Source organism: Lepidochelys kempii, chromosome 9, assembly GCF_965140265.1.
Source record: "Lepidochelys kempii isolate rLepKem1 chromosome 9, rLepKem1.hap2, whole genome shotgun sequence".
Taxonomy (NCBI): domain Eukaryota; kingdom Metazoa; phylum Chordata; order Testudines; family Cheloniidae; genus Lepidochelys; species Lepidochelys kempii.
The window spans coordinates 18,352,814-18,368,076 of NC_133264.1; the positions used below are offsets into that span (position 1 = coordinate 18,352,814).

At 38.4% G+C, this 15,263-nt stretch overlaps 1 protein-coding gene across 1 annotated transcript in view; it reads left to right on the forward strand.

Moving 5' to 3' along the window:
- WDR49 (WD repeat domain 49) overlaps nt 1-15,263 on the forward strand; it is a 76,447-nt gene that overhangs the window by 47,336 nt on the left and 13,848 nt on the right. Inside the window, exons 10-16 of the mRNA XM_073359476.1 lie at nt 1,631-1,795; nt 5,566-5,681; nt 8,402-8,532; nt 11,104-11,202; nt 12,687-12,845; nt 14,026-14,213; nt 14,626-14,823. Coding sequence (XP_073215577.1) covers nt 1,631-1,795; nt 5,566-5,681; nt 8,402-8,532; nt 11,104-11,202; nt 12,687-12,845; nt 14,026-14,213; nt 14,626-14,823 — 1,056 coding nt within the window. The remainder of the gene's footprint in view (nt 1-1,630; nt 1,796-5,565; nt 5,682-8,401; nt 8,533-11,103; nt 11,203-12,686; nt 12,846-14,025; nt 14,214-14,625; nt 14,824-15,263) is intronic.

Below are 15,263 nucleotides of genomic sequence, written 5' to 3' on the forward strand. Positions count from 1 at the left end.
ATAATTAGAGTTCAATTTGGGTCTCCTTTGGATGGTGCTTTTAAGAACATGAGCAACATATCTAATTTAACACAATAAATTTGCAGTATTTTGCTTCTCAACAAGAAAGCCTCATTTAATTACTAAAATTTGAAGGGAAGCGACCTTATTTCAGTGGATTTATAGTCTTTTTTTTTTTTATTAAACAATTAAGGGAGTCCTTTATTTATTTATTTTGCCAGGAACTAATAAAAAAACCCTGTCATTGGAATAATTCCGTAATGGTATCAGGTCAAAGAACATGAGTTGTGCAGAAGCTGTACTTCATTGTGTTTGTGGTCAGAGGTATTATGAATGAAGATAAGTGGTTGATATAAAATTTCCACAGGTGCTGACAGGTATGGCATTGGGCACATGACTTTGAACTTCTTGAAATGTGAATCATCATGAAAGAAATTTGATTTTTGTTAAGATTGCTGAGAACTCTTTGATTAGCATTTTCTGGGGGAGGAATTGGATTCCTTCCTGGAAGAAATAGCCAACTATCTTTTTGAGCACCTGATTTTAACTAGGAGGAAAAGTGTTTTGAAAAGAGTGAAGAACAACTAAATCTCAGCAATTATTGTGTATTAACTTACATGGGCAAGGTGTTTAAATAACAGCATGTGTATAGTTAGTGGGTGCCATTTAAAAATTCACCACTTGCCAACAGTTGCCATGCTTGACTGAGATATCACTGTTATTTCTTATTGTAAGAATAGGACTAGAATAGTGATACCAGTGTGGGGACTGTTGATGAAACTTAACCTCTTTAATGATGAGCATCAAAGGCAAAAAAAAAAAAAAAAGTAAATCCCAGAATGCTTTTTTTCAGGCAAAACTCCCATTGACTTCAGTGGGAATCTTGCTTGAATTAGGACTGAGGTGAGGACTGAAGATTTCACCCAGCAGTAAGTATATAGCAAATGGAAGTAAGAGTGAGTGCATCTCTTTTGAGCAATTTAACACACCACACGCCAAAAAAGAAATAACCATAATCTGTTCAAATGGACTTTTTCCTAATTTATGTCTGCTCTCACTACTGAATTCTAAATTGAGGCTAATATATGCTGAGAGCTTCCCTAAACTATTTCCCCTTCCAGAGATGTTGTTTTAAAGATCCATTACTCGGTGGATCGGTTCTCTGAAATAAGCAGGGAAGATTTATCTGACCACTTAGCACAAAGCATTCAGTTGAGCATGCCTGCAAGATTCCAAGCTGAAGGGCTGTGGACGTGTTTCATCCCTGCTGAGAACATTTCTAGTTCCCGCATGTAACTTGGGATATTGTCTCTTGAGGGAGCTGATCACCCTGTCTTCCGTGCTGAAGGATAATAGGGAGTAAATCATTGCTCTTTGGCTAATTGGAACTAGCTGTGGATGCAGGTTTTACAAGGAACACACCTGCCCATAAACTTTGATTGTGGGGAATGATAAAGCTTGTAATGAGATGAAAGGGAAAAGATGGGGAAAATCAATGCAAAAATTATCTGATTTGCATTTCAGATGTTGCTAATTATATAAGTGCAGTGCACATATGTATGAGGTTATTGTTTTATATATGTATAAAGATTGTAAATTCCATCTCAATTTCTGCTCCCCCCCCCCCCAGGTAATCAGCTCAGATACAGGATCTACCATTACCTTCTGGCTGATAGACACTGGGCAGAAAATCAAACAGTTTACTGGTTGCCATGGCAATGCTGAGATCAGCACTATGACGCTGGATGCAACTGAGACAAGGCTCTTAACTGGAAGCACAGATGGAACAGTAAAGGTGTGAGGGGAAAACATTTCAAACTATTTGCTTCCATTGCAGTCTTTTCCACATAGATATAATGTGCCAAAATACTCAGCTACTAAACAATGGCTGCTTTTTCCATTGGCCTTGTTAAAGAGGAGATGGGATGAACTCGGCATGTAGAGGTTGAAATCCTAACACTGTTGGGAAAACGCAGTTAAATTTAATTGCTTGTCTAACACTTTGGAGACACACAGTGCTTTACAGAACACTTCCTTCTTTGTTACCTCCCTTCCTTCCTTCCAAGTAGTTTCCTTACAATCCATGACTCTGTACAGCACATGGCCCTTATTGCCTTAATCACCAGACAATCATTTCCTTTGCTTTTCTTGGAACACTCACTTGTCATTACACAAGGGCATATTATCATGGTAGCCAATGCATGACTGTAAAACAACTATTTTGAAATGGTGACTAGGTTAGTTAAAACACCAGCCTTTTACCCCTGGACACATTAATTCAAATTTTAGTTTATTGAAAGTTAAAATGAATTTTAAATCTTCTTAATCATCTCAGTGAGAATTTGACCATATCAAAAACCACCATAAAATTTAATAACTTGTACTTTAGTTTCTACTAAAGAAAGATTCTTGTGTTTAATACCAAGGGTGTATGCTGTTAAGATCAAGATATAGATGTATTGACAGAACACTGCCCAACATTATGACAGGTTTTAAGTCAGTGCTGTTAGTCTTTCACTTTAATGTACACTAAATTCATACCATTTAAAAAACTTAATAGGTTTGCCAGACAGATTTCTAGCTCTTCCTATTTCATTGGCCGAAGTTGCTGAAAATCATCAACCTGAGAGACCATTTCCCCAGATTCGGCTAATTTTGACATAACTAGTCAGACTTAAGCTATTTATTATATTACGTTAGCTCCTAGAGGTCTCAACTAGACTGGGGCCTTGTTGTGCTAGGCACTGTACAAACACATAATATGAAAGGACCCTGCTCTGGACAGCTTACAGTCTAAACAGAGCAGACAAAGGGTGGGAGGGAAAACAGAAAAGTGACCTAACAAAGATAGCACAGAAGTTCAGTGGGAGAGCTGGCAATAGAATTCAGGTCTCCTGAGTCCCAGGGCAGTGCCCTATCCTCTGTGCCATGGTGTCTGTCAATTTTCTTGCTTATTAACTTGTGCCTGTGGTAGAGATGGGCCTGAGTCATAAAGTTCAGATCCAAATCCAATGTTTGGATTTCTGTCCCATTATAGAGATAAGACAAAGCCACAAATTCTGGACCAAATGCTGCCAAAATCTGGCAGTTGGGGAGAGTGGTGTGGAACTTGTATCTATTATTCCAGTTTTTGCCCATCTCTGGTACCATTCAAGGTATTTTTGGCAGTTGAGCATCTCCCAGAAAGGTAACCTTTCTGGATAACAAGACAAAATGTACTGTATTGCTTCGTCTCGTTACTTCCTTGACTGCCCAGGTTCTAATATGGGAAGATCAAGCTAAAGTTTATAAACACATTCTTAAACACCAGAGTCTGCACTGAAATTTGGGATTGTGCTGAATTATACTGTTGGCCTTGGCTGAGTAGAAGTGGCCTGCCTTAAATGCTGCCCAAGGAGCACTCTGCTATTTCCAAGCAGTGGAAATCCTAAGGACAAAACATTCAGTACCTAGGAGGTGGGAGGGAAAAGTGATGGATTCAATTCATGACAAAATACCCATCCTAAGGGCTTGTCTGAATACAAATGCTGTACCGTATTAAGTATACTAGTATAGTTAAAACAACACAACCAGCCCAGTGTGTGTGTGGGTAATACACAGCATAAAGGTGGTTTATACCAGTATAGTTTATTCTAATATGGGAAACAGAATAAGCTATACCCGTACAAGGCACCTTTATACCAGTATAATTGTGTCCCCACTTGTTGTACCAGTATAACTATTTCAGTAAAAAAACCCACATTCTAAACTGTGTGTAGCTCAGGCCTTAGTCAAAGAACAAACTGAAGAAAATCCACAATTAGGATGTAGACAGAGTCTTGAGCTAGTGTCAGGAAGCACAGGGTAAGTCTGTCCAGCAGTAATACTACAGGATGACAATGTCTTATTTCAGTTTTTCATACTGTCAGTACAATTTGAAAAGGAAGCTTCCCAAACCTCATTCTTATGAAAAAATTACTTCAATGCCTTTGCAACGGACTCCTATGAATATAAAACACACATCTATGTAAGAATATGGAATACCAACATTGAAATGAATGTATTGTGTTTAAATGGCAAATACATTTTATTTCAAATTCCTACATACATACATTATTGCTGTATCCAATAGATTTATATGTAAAATGAGATGTTTGAGCAATGTTTTCCCAAACCATGTGTCTTTTTAAATGTTATTTTAATTTACAGGAGCCCATGAATGGTAAATTAATTAATAATAAGCTGAGCACATACCTGGGGGAGTGGCAAATACAGAGCTTATTGGCTTGTGTATAGGATGACTATAAATTGGTGAACACATGAGTGAATTATGGAGGTCAACTCGAATGAGTGCCAGAAAGCCCTTAACACCACTCCAGAAAATCTGTTAGAAATGAGAACTACTTGTCTCCCTTCACCTGTAAAGATGATTCCTCACTACTGTGAGTCCAACTGAGCAAATGTCAGTTTGACAGGAAAAGTAGAACTCATGGTCTAGTGCTTAAGATATTGGACTTGAGAAATCTTCATTTAATTCCTTGGGCAAGTTACTCAATGACTTTGTGCCTCAGTTTCCCAGTTGGAAACTCTCTTGCCCTTTGTCTCGTCTATGTAAGCTCTTTGACTCTATGTTTGTACAGCACCTAGCACAATGGGGCCTTGATTTCAGGTAGGATCTCTAAGTACTAGTGTAATATAAATAAAATTAATTTTTCAATGGTTTAAAATGTATCCAAAATAGCTTTTCTCTAAATGAGACTGTCATGATTTTATAAGGCTCAGTCTTGCAACTGGCTACATTTAAAAGGTCAGACCTTCAAAATATCACTGGTCCAAGACACAAACATGTCAATTCAAGATCTTGGACCAGCATAACTTTTTTTTTTTTTTTTTTTACGAATTCTTCACGGTGGAGTAGGGAAAAGTCTTTTATGGCAGGTAAATGATTCTTATTTCTAAGAAGAAGCTGTCACAAAGATGTTCAAATTGCTGGCATATTAGTAGAGTCCCAGGAAAGATTGCTTAGCGGTGAACAGGTGAGGCAGTCAAAGGTGCAAAATAAATGCGCTTTTGCATATGGTTTCAAGGGGTTCCATGGATAAAGAAGCTGTCACATGTAGGTCATCTCAGTGTGTGTTTGTGTGTGTGTGTGTGGGGGGGGGATAGGGCAGGCACAGAATGGAGTATCAGACTTGGATTTCAGTCCTGGCTCTGCCACTTCATTCTATTCCTGACCTGCTGTTTGTGGTTGGACAAGTCATTTCATCTCTGTCTCTCAGTTTCTCCATCTGTGGAGGGGGGTAATATTTGCTTCCTTTTTCCAGTATCTTGATATCTATAGATGAAAAGTGCTATACAAAAGCTATGGAGAAGCATTATTATTATTTGCTTACTATTCAATCCTATGAGCCTGATTCTGATGAAGACTGAATTGTCTTCAATGCAGTCACCTCTGATTTACATCAAGGTATGAGGCAAATCCAATTCAATAGATTTATTTCTTCCTTGATCCTTAAATTACAAGATGATTGTCTGCTTTGCCTATGCTGAGAGGTTATGGATAACTTATTTATTTTTTAATTGAAGATTTGGGATTTCAATGGACACTGTCACCATAAACTCAGTGTTGGAAGAGACCGAGCAGTTGATATCTCCCAGATCATGGTACTAAAGAGGACTATATTAGTTACAGGCTGGGACAGGTACTGTATGCATTATTCAAAAATGCTGGAAGAAATACATTCTTAAAATGTATTCTTTGACTCAGTTTCTGGAGATAAAATCTATCTTTTAAAAGTCTAATTTTTTTCCAAGCACAGCAACTCACTGAGTAGTTGGCAACTCAGTTCAGGAAAAGATTTAGATCTGGCTGCACATCAGTGGAGAAAAAGTGTGTTGCTTAAAAGATACAGCACAGCTAGGGAAATTGCTTGCTTTTTCTTGCAAACTAGGGCCCCAATCCTGCAATGGCATTGCAATGATGGATCCCTAGAAGCCAAGCTGAATCCCATTTGGAATCTAAATTCTGTCCACTTTGAGACCATTGTAAAATTAGTGCCTAAAGCATGGAATTACCACAGGTTTAGCCTTGCTTGGCCTTATGAAGTATTATTCCCCTTGCTTTTTGCTAGTGGAAAAATCTTCTTTAATGTTGCTTGAGCTTCTGGAGGAATAAAAAAAATAAAATAAAAGATACTTCTCTTTTCTGCATCCAGACAGTATACGGATGCTAGGATAAATTATAGCAGGACATAATTTGAAAACATTGTGTCCATAAATTAGAAAACTCAGAGAATACAGATGCTACTGTACCTAAGGAAGTAATTTATAGATCAGTTGTTCACTGTAGAATTATGCTAATAGGTTGGGAATAGGATGGGATAAATTGCTTTTGTGTCTTTTCATCCCCTTTGAAACTCAGAGAACCAAATATATATTTTTCTGACTTTTAACAGCTATAGAATCAGAAGGAAAATCCCCACTAATGACCATGAACATGTCATAGACAGAAGTAATGTTCTGAAAAAAAGGAGAAAAAGTGTCTTTTAATATCAAGACTGCTCATTGCACGTGTTCTGAGGCTCAGTCCTGAAACATAAATTTACCTTATAAAGACAGCTGCTGCTTACACATACTAGCAAAGCAATCATTGCTCATTGGTGACTCAAATCCACTTCATTACTCTGAATCGCAGTGATATTCATAGCGAACCACAGAGAAGTAAATGAGTAAATGATTTGGACCATGCTCATCTCCTCCTGCCTGCTTCAAAGAACTCTGCATGGGTGCAGCTTTGTCCCCAGGGAAACCTCATTGGTTTTCATTAAGCTCTGTGTGAGTGCAGGGGTCTACCTGTGTGGAACCTTTTGGAGTGGGACTGCAGGTGGTGAAAATGATGTTGTGGTGTGAATCTTATGCGATTGTCCCATAGGTGGTATGATGTTTTACTAAATTTATCTTAAGCTACAGCCAACCAGTCAAGAGAAACTGACACCATCAAAAACTTTTTTACTCTAGAAGTCATAACCCCAGTACAGTTCTCTGTCACAAACCTTCATCTTCATAACAGTGGGTCAGATGCCTGATCTGTGAATCTAAGTGAAATGGATTTAGTGGAGGCCTTCTAGAAGAAGGAGAAGGAGAAGAAGAAATAACAGTCTCTAATTCAAAGCCAACACATGCCATTAAGAAGAGTTTCAGAGTAGCAGCCATGTTAGTCTATATCCGTAAAAAGAAAAGGAGTACTTGTGGCACCTTAGAGACTAACAAATTTATTAGAGCATAAGCTTTCGTGAGCTACAGCTCACTTCATCAGATGCATATAGTGGAAAATATGGTGGGGAGATTTTAAATACACAGAGAACATGAAACAATGGGTGTTACCATACAGACTGTAACAAGAGTGATCAGGAAAGGTGAGCTATTACCAGGAGGAGAGCGGGAGCTGAGGGGGGAATTTTGTAGTGATAATCAAGGTGGGCCATTTCCAGCACATTACAAGAACAGTAGGAGAGGAAATAAACAAGGGGGAATAGTTTTACTTTGTGTAATGACACATCCACTCCCAGTCTTTATTCAAGCCTAAGTTAATTGTATCCAGTTTGCAAATTAATCAATCCAGTCAGCAGTCTCTCACTGGAGTCTGTTTTTGAAGTTATTTTGTTGAAGAATTGCCACTTTTAGGTCTGTAAATCAAGTGACCAGAGAGATTGAAGTGTTCTCCGACTGGTTTTTGAATGTTATAATTCTTGACGTCTGATTTGTGTCCATTTATTCTTTTACGTAGAGACTGTCCGGTTTGGCCAATGTACATGGCAGAGGGGCATTGCTGGCACATGATGGCATATATCACATTGATAGATGTGCAGGTGAACGAGCCTCTGATAGTGTGGCTGATGTGATTAGGCCCTATGATGGTGTCCCCTGAATAGATATGTGGACACAGTTGGCAATGGGCTGTGAAGCAAATACTCACCAGCAGCCACACACCACACAACAAAACCACTACCCCAAGAACCTATCCTTGCAAGAAAGCCAGTTTCATCATGTCTCAGCTCTGGTTAGAGTATATATATATATACGAGTTATATGTTAGTATATATATATATATATATAGAGAGAGAGTATATATATATAGAGTATATATATACTAACACTGCAGGGAACAGTATGTGTGATGATGGGGACAGATTCAGCATTTTGTTTTGGCAGAGCGATAGAACAATAGCTGCTAAAAGTATAGTGTTTGGATTGTAACTCAGAATTTCAGTGGTAAAGGAAAGCAAAAGGACAGAGCTTTTAAATTTTTCCACTCAAGATTATATGATCATATTAAAAAGATACCAATGACATTTTTTGGAGTGGTCAGATAGGATTAGTTCACTTATGCTTTTTTTTTTTGTTTGCATGTCTCTTTTATTAGAATAATTACTGTCTTCCGACTGAGCAACTTGACTCAGTTTTTTGTTCTGCCTGCAGAATGGAAAGGAGGAGTGCAGCATCAAGATGACATCCTATGTGCTGCGTTTTTACCTCCACATACTCTAGTTACAGGTAGCCTAATATTTATTGCCTAATATATCATCCAGGAATTGGGATTTGGGGACATTATTATTATGCAAGGCTGACTCTGTTACTGCATGGGCTGGCATAGCTAATGTGCTGCTGGCTGAGGTACATAACTTACAAGATATGAACAAATTAGAACTTCTTAAAGAGACAGAAAAAGCACACTTTTGGTTCTCTTCTGTTTTATTCCAATGAATTTCAATTTGTTTCATGGGGTTACATCAGCCTCTCACTGGAGAAAATGACAGGGAAGTCCGCCCCATATTTTTCATATCCGAACAGAATGATTAAACCTGGATATTTTTCATGTACCAAAGCATGAAGACATTTATAATAGGAGGCCCATTATCCTGGATTCAACAGGAATTCTATGGAGGTGGTGATTGGAGTTATTAAGACTTAATAGGAAAAGATTGAGAATAAATGGTTCAGTTTACCAAAAATTACACACACTAAAACGTTGTGGGTTGTTTTGTTTTTTTTTGAGAGGGTACAGTTATATTAATTTATTTAAATATGGTGGCATATAGACTTATTCTTCACTTGAATTCAGTGGAAATTTAATCAATTGTACTTTGCTGGCTTAGTCCATATGACTGTCTCCCTCTAGTGACTAGCCTCAGTAACAGCCTGCTACTTACAAACAGCTAAAACAGTTATTCCTCAACTCAAGTGGCTGGGCCTTATGCTGAATATCCCTTGTTTGATTGTTGCTAATAGTCATGGTTATTGCCCGAGGACTGAGTGTGGGATGTAGGGTTTGGTTCCTCTTTAATCTGGTGCTTGTGAATAGATATTCCTGGCGGCTGAAGACCTGTCCCCTAGCAAGAGCACTGTCTGAGATGGCTAAAAAGTGTAAGCTTTGTGATATGGATTTCTTACTAGAGTACAATTTGAGGCCACAAGCCACTAAATAATCCTCAGATAGTAAAAATGCTTATTGCTACTAGATATAAACCAGAACCTCAAGGTCTGGGGGAAGATGGTTTTATGCAAAGAGTTGAGAAAAGGCTCTGAATCAAATTTCTGGGTCCAACCCAATAGTTTGATTATCAGTTAGATAAAAAACTGGGAGATATTTATTTTTATTTTTGTTTATTTATTTAGTTAGTTTGCATGTGGCAGAAATCTTGTAAGAGCAGCTAATCGTGTGATATTTAAGCCTAGGGTGCCTGACATATAATATCAGCTCTCAAGATTTTGGCATCTTCCAGTCTCATACTGAATCCTAGCTCTAGTCTGGCTTTGAACCAGCACCCAAACCCTAGAGGCTAAAGCTAATTCAAACATCTCCTCCATGGCCCATCTTTAATTAATGAACAAAGGAAGTCATACGAGTGGACTGGAGATGAAAGGCTTCCAATATGGTACCTAAGAGCAAATGCCATAGTCAGTGAGCTACTCGGAGGTGATCGGAAAGTGCTGTGTCTCCATTCTTACACAAATACATGGACAAAAAGGAAGGCTTTTTTCTTTAAATTAGGTAATACTATATATTAGTTATTTTGCTTTATTTACCCCCCAAAGCTTTATTCTTCCACTGGAGAAGGGGGATTAAGAATGTTCTCTATATTAAATTTTAATAAGTAGCCCTCTCCAATCTCACTAAGAACTGCTTGAGATAAGCATTATAATGGGCTTGATTCTGATCTCACTTAAGCAATGTCTACACTTGGAGCTAGTGATGTCATTCCCAGCCAAGTAGACAAACTCGCGCTAGCTTTCAATAACCTAGCGAGCTAAAAATAGTAGTGTAGCGCTGGTACATGCTCTCTATGGCGAGCCCATGCCACTGCCCATGTTACTGTGGCTACGCGACTATTTTTAGTGCACTAACTCAATGAGAAGTTAGCTCAGCTCCAGATGTAGATGTAGCTGTACAATGATCTCGTACAGATGTATCTCTGGTGGCTACTTGTGAATTACTCCAGTGGAAGTGAGAATAGCATCAGGTCCAATGTATGGTAAACAGCTTAGTTTGTCAAATCAGGGCAAGTCTGACCTTATATTTTGTTAAACTGAAAGCAAGAATTAGAACTTCAGCCATCATCCTCATTCCGTCCTGCTGATGGCAGGTATATTCCAGCCATTAGTTGCTGAATGTACCCAAAATCACAGGGCTCCAGAGAGTCATTTGTGCTGCTTATGTCTAAGGGTAGTTTTGGCTGAGGGGTCTGAGATCTGTTACTTTTTGTTTTGTGAACTGGTAGATTTTCAAAGCATTGTAAGGGATTTGGACACGTTACAACTAATGGAAGATACGCATCTGAATCCACTAGACTGCTTAGAAAATCTCTGTCAATTTCTCCAGGGTCTGCTTTTCTATGAAACCAGAGAAATGTCCCCTTTACAGCAATCTTTGTAGGAGAGGATTAAACATTGAAAGGTTACAGACACATAGAAATACAAGCACTGCTAATCCTTTTAATCCATGCGACCTATCATGTAAAAAGTGAAAATATTGCTGTGTTGGCAATAAAATAATTCTAGCTGCCTGAAAGATCAAGGTTGGCTAGTGACTGTAACAATGTTTTGTCTTTTCTTTGCCCAATGCAGGGAGCTATGGTGGTGAAATTGTTGTCTGGAATAATAATACAGAAAATGCTTACCTTAAAATGTACCTGGATCCCCAAAAATCTCTGAAATCTAAATCAGGTGAATGAGCATCTTATTCAAGCAGCACTGCTTCCAGGCTCTAGACAAAACATACATACTGTTTGCCTTATGCATATAATATTAAGTGTGCCACTAAATTACTGATAATTGAGAGGAGATTAGGGGGATTATTTATATCTTTGTCTTGTCAGAGTGACAGAAAGCAGCCTTGAGGTTATACTTGCTTTATACCCTTTAGTTTATTCCCTATACGTCTCAAGGCTATTGCTTCTGTTTATTGTCACAGTTCTACATCAGCATTTTTGTATTACCTTCAGCAGGGAGCATTCCCTTAATTTTTGCCTTGTTCAGTGTTGGGTAATAAATAATACCAACTGAACCTTGCAGAGGCTGCTACCCCTGAGGCTACCCAGAACCTGAAAACTTCACTGGGTTGATAGTCTGCACAGACTAGCAGCATAACATATATTAAGCACCATGCCAGTTGGAAATCTATAATTATTCCCCACTGTAATCTGTAGTACATTTTATGGTAGCGCACACCTAGTATAAAGAAAATGGCTTGGAAAAAACCTTCTATGGTTCTTATTTAGACTTCCTTAGGTTTCTTCCAAGTTTTGTGGGGGAATAAATACTGAAATATATATATCATGTCTTGAAATTCATTTCTTACTTGCACATACTGTACTCAGCAGGGCCATAGGAAAGGACTATCTGGTGTACTGCCACTTTATAATGAGCAAGACACTTCAGAGTGAGAATGCTTAAAAATTGTGAATACAGTAGATATGGCAAAGGAACCATATGAGCTTTCTGATCTTTAAAGGGTCTAAACCCCAGAGGAGCAGATCTTAAACTGATGTAAATTGGCATAACTGCATTGAACCACACTGACTTTAATCAGCTGAAGATCTGGTCCAGGCAGTGCAGATCAAATTACAGCTAAGTGACTCTTAATGGTCCTGCTGTTCAGTAAACATTCCGCAGAGATCATGGGTCAGATGTTCAGACAGTGTAAATTGGCACTTCTGCACTGACATGAATAGAGCTATGTCATTTTATACCCTCTGAGGATCTGGCCCCCCATAACTGGGGAAAACTTCTCTTCAAATAGGTATTTCTTCATAATACAAATTATGTATGCAACTCATTGATCCAGCTGCTGGCAATAGAAAATGAGCTAGTTAATATATTTTGTGCTCATTAAACAGGAGACTGGAAATCTCATAGAGCCAGAATCCACCATTTTTACTGCTGAGGAAAAACCTTATTCTGTGAATAGTGCTATTGAAATCCAAAGGGCAACTTGCAGGGTGAGATACTGCTCACCAAGAGTAAGGGTGGCAGAATTTGGCTCACATAAATAATTTCAATAGTATGAACATCCAAAAGATTTCATTTGCATATGTAAAGTAACAGATAAAAAAAAAACTTGGAAAAAATCAGATGCCAAGTGTTTTTGACATGTCTACTTATACACATAAAATCCTTTTATTGACTATCATAGGGAATGTCTCTTACAGATACTCTGTTACTACAACAGCAACTTAGTTCTGCTCGAAGAATGTCCTCTAGAAGACATACAATGTCTGTAGCTGACTTCTATGACACTGACACTGAGTGCAACAATGCTATTACTAAGCTTTTATTCCTAGAAGCTAGAAAGAATATTTCAGTGACAGGTACTGTAAAGTAATTTCTACACAGTAGAATGGTGGCTCTTCTTACTTTGCCCAAACTGAACATCAGTACTTGGAAAAGCTCATTATTAATGGTGATAATTGATTATTGCTTTCACAGTTTCCTTTCCTTCTTGCCCCTCAATAAAGACCTTACAATACTTCTCCTATAGCATGTTAGAATATTTTTCAAACAATGTTCTTTTGTTTTGCATTCATTCTCATTGTCGTCTGAATTGATTTGCCCAGAACTCATATTGACAGTAAATTTAAATAATCCAGCGGAACTGGTCTGTATCTGAAGCCTGGCTACATACAGACATCCAAACTGTGTATGGGATTATACCCCCTGCAGTTCCAATTAAGTCAATGAGCTTGCACAGGATGCAAGTCATGGCAGAATTTGGTTTCGTACTGGTATATGCAGCTCTGCCTTTAAGAACGTAAATTATAACTTCTGCTGCTTTAACCAGACATTTTCTGAGTCAACATCATGTATTTGACAGGTTTCAGAGTAACAGCCATGTTAGTCTGTATTCGCAAAAAGAAAAGGAGTACTTGTGGCACCTTAGAGACTAACCAATTTATTTGAGCATAAGCTTTCGTGAGCTACAGCTCACAATGTCTTCTGCAGTTTCCACAGTATGCATCCGATGAAGTGAGCTGTAGCTCACGAAAGCTTATGCTCAAATAAATTGGTTAGTCTCTAAGGTGCCACAAGTACTCCTTTTCTTATCATGTATTTGCAAAGCATATTGGAAAACGTCTGCAGATTTATCTGCAACTATTAAGAAATCTGTTATTAAAGGCTCTATTTAGGGTTTTTTTTCTGTATCTATAAAATAAATTGATTGACCAGGTTTCCTTTCACTCCCATAAAGAGAACCAATTACATAAAGATTACAGTGTATCACAATATTCATGAAAAGGTTAACAACAGGTCCCCAAAGAGTGTTTTTAGTACTAGACTTTGTTTTGTTGTATTGCTCTGAACTACATACCTCAAATATCTATTGAGTAAAACATATTTCATGTGACTGGAGTTTACTGTGCCAAGGTGCTCTGCACAATATTGAAACAGTGACAAAAATAGAAATATGGGTTCCTGCATAACAGAGAATTGCTTATAATAATAAATGCTGATGATTCTTTCTGCTTATTCAGCCACATTTCTGTGTTTTAGGTGGAGCAAATTTAGTGTCATGTGGAGGTGCTGGCTATGTTAGGTTTTGGAATACCTTGAAAAGCCAGCTTATGGCAGAGTTTGAAGCACACAGTGGAGCTGGATCCATTATCATGACCATTGATAAAATGAGTCAATACCTCATTACTGGTGATCTAGCTGGATGGGTGAAAATATGGAATATACAGGTACAAGGAAAGTATTTGATTCTCTCTTTGTATTTCTCATGTTCCCAGTTTGTTGTGATACATGCAAATAAGTTGGGTTTTACCTATTTTCTAACAAAGTAAAAAGATTGACCAACATTTTCAAACTTGGGGCCTAAGTACCCATTGAAGTCAGTGGGAGTCTTTCCATTGATTTCAGTGGGTGCTGGATCAGACCCTGGGGCACCTAATACAAAGCCTGACTGTCAAAAGTATCTCATTTTTCTTTAAAACACAGGGGAAAGAAAATCTTAGAGTTTTGCCCCCATCCTTCCTTCAAGGGCAGGGTTTGCTCCTCCATCTATCTCACACAGCAAGCTATGGAGCTTGCTCAGAAGATCTCCAGGTCCAAAATACACCTTTCCTCAGATAACTGCCATTTCCTTTTCACCAGGACTACTGCCTTGGTTCCAGTGAGAACAAGGTAACCCAGCCACCTCGCCTGATAAGATCATTTCAGCCACACAATGACTGTGTTACTTATCTGGAGATCTGTGTGCGAAGCAGTTGCCTGCTCATCCTCTCCTCCTCTTCAGACTGCAGTATTGTTCTTAGTGATGTGTGTGGTACAACAATTGGAATATTTGGCCAGGTAGAAACACTTCTCTTAGCAACTCTTATGGGTAGCGCTGGCTGACAGAGAACATTTCACTTCCAGAGACATGACTTTTTAATTAACTGCTTCACTGCTGGTCCTTCACATCAGCTTCTATACTGCCAGAGCTGTCCTGTGGGGGTCTGCTGTTCCATTTAACCATGTTTGCTCTTCCTGTGCAGGACATAGCAGAAATAGCTTGAACAGATTTTCTCTTTAGATTTTGGCATGTCTACTTGAATTCTTGTCTGGGAAAACAGAATGCAAATGAAAACATACATGTGGCTAGGAAGTCATCCACACTTTTTATTTAAGTTCAGAATGCTTGGTTTCAGTCCCACTCAAGTTTTGGGCAAAGATTGAGTCACTACTGGAGCTGATCTGGAATTTCCTGACAAAATGGTTTTTAGATGGAAAATGATAAAACATTTCATGGA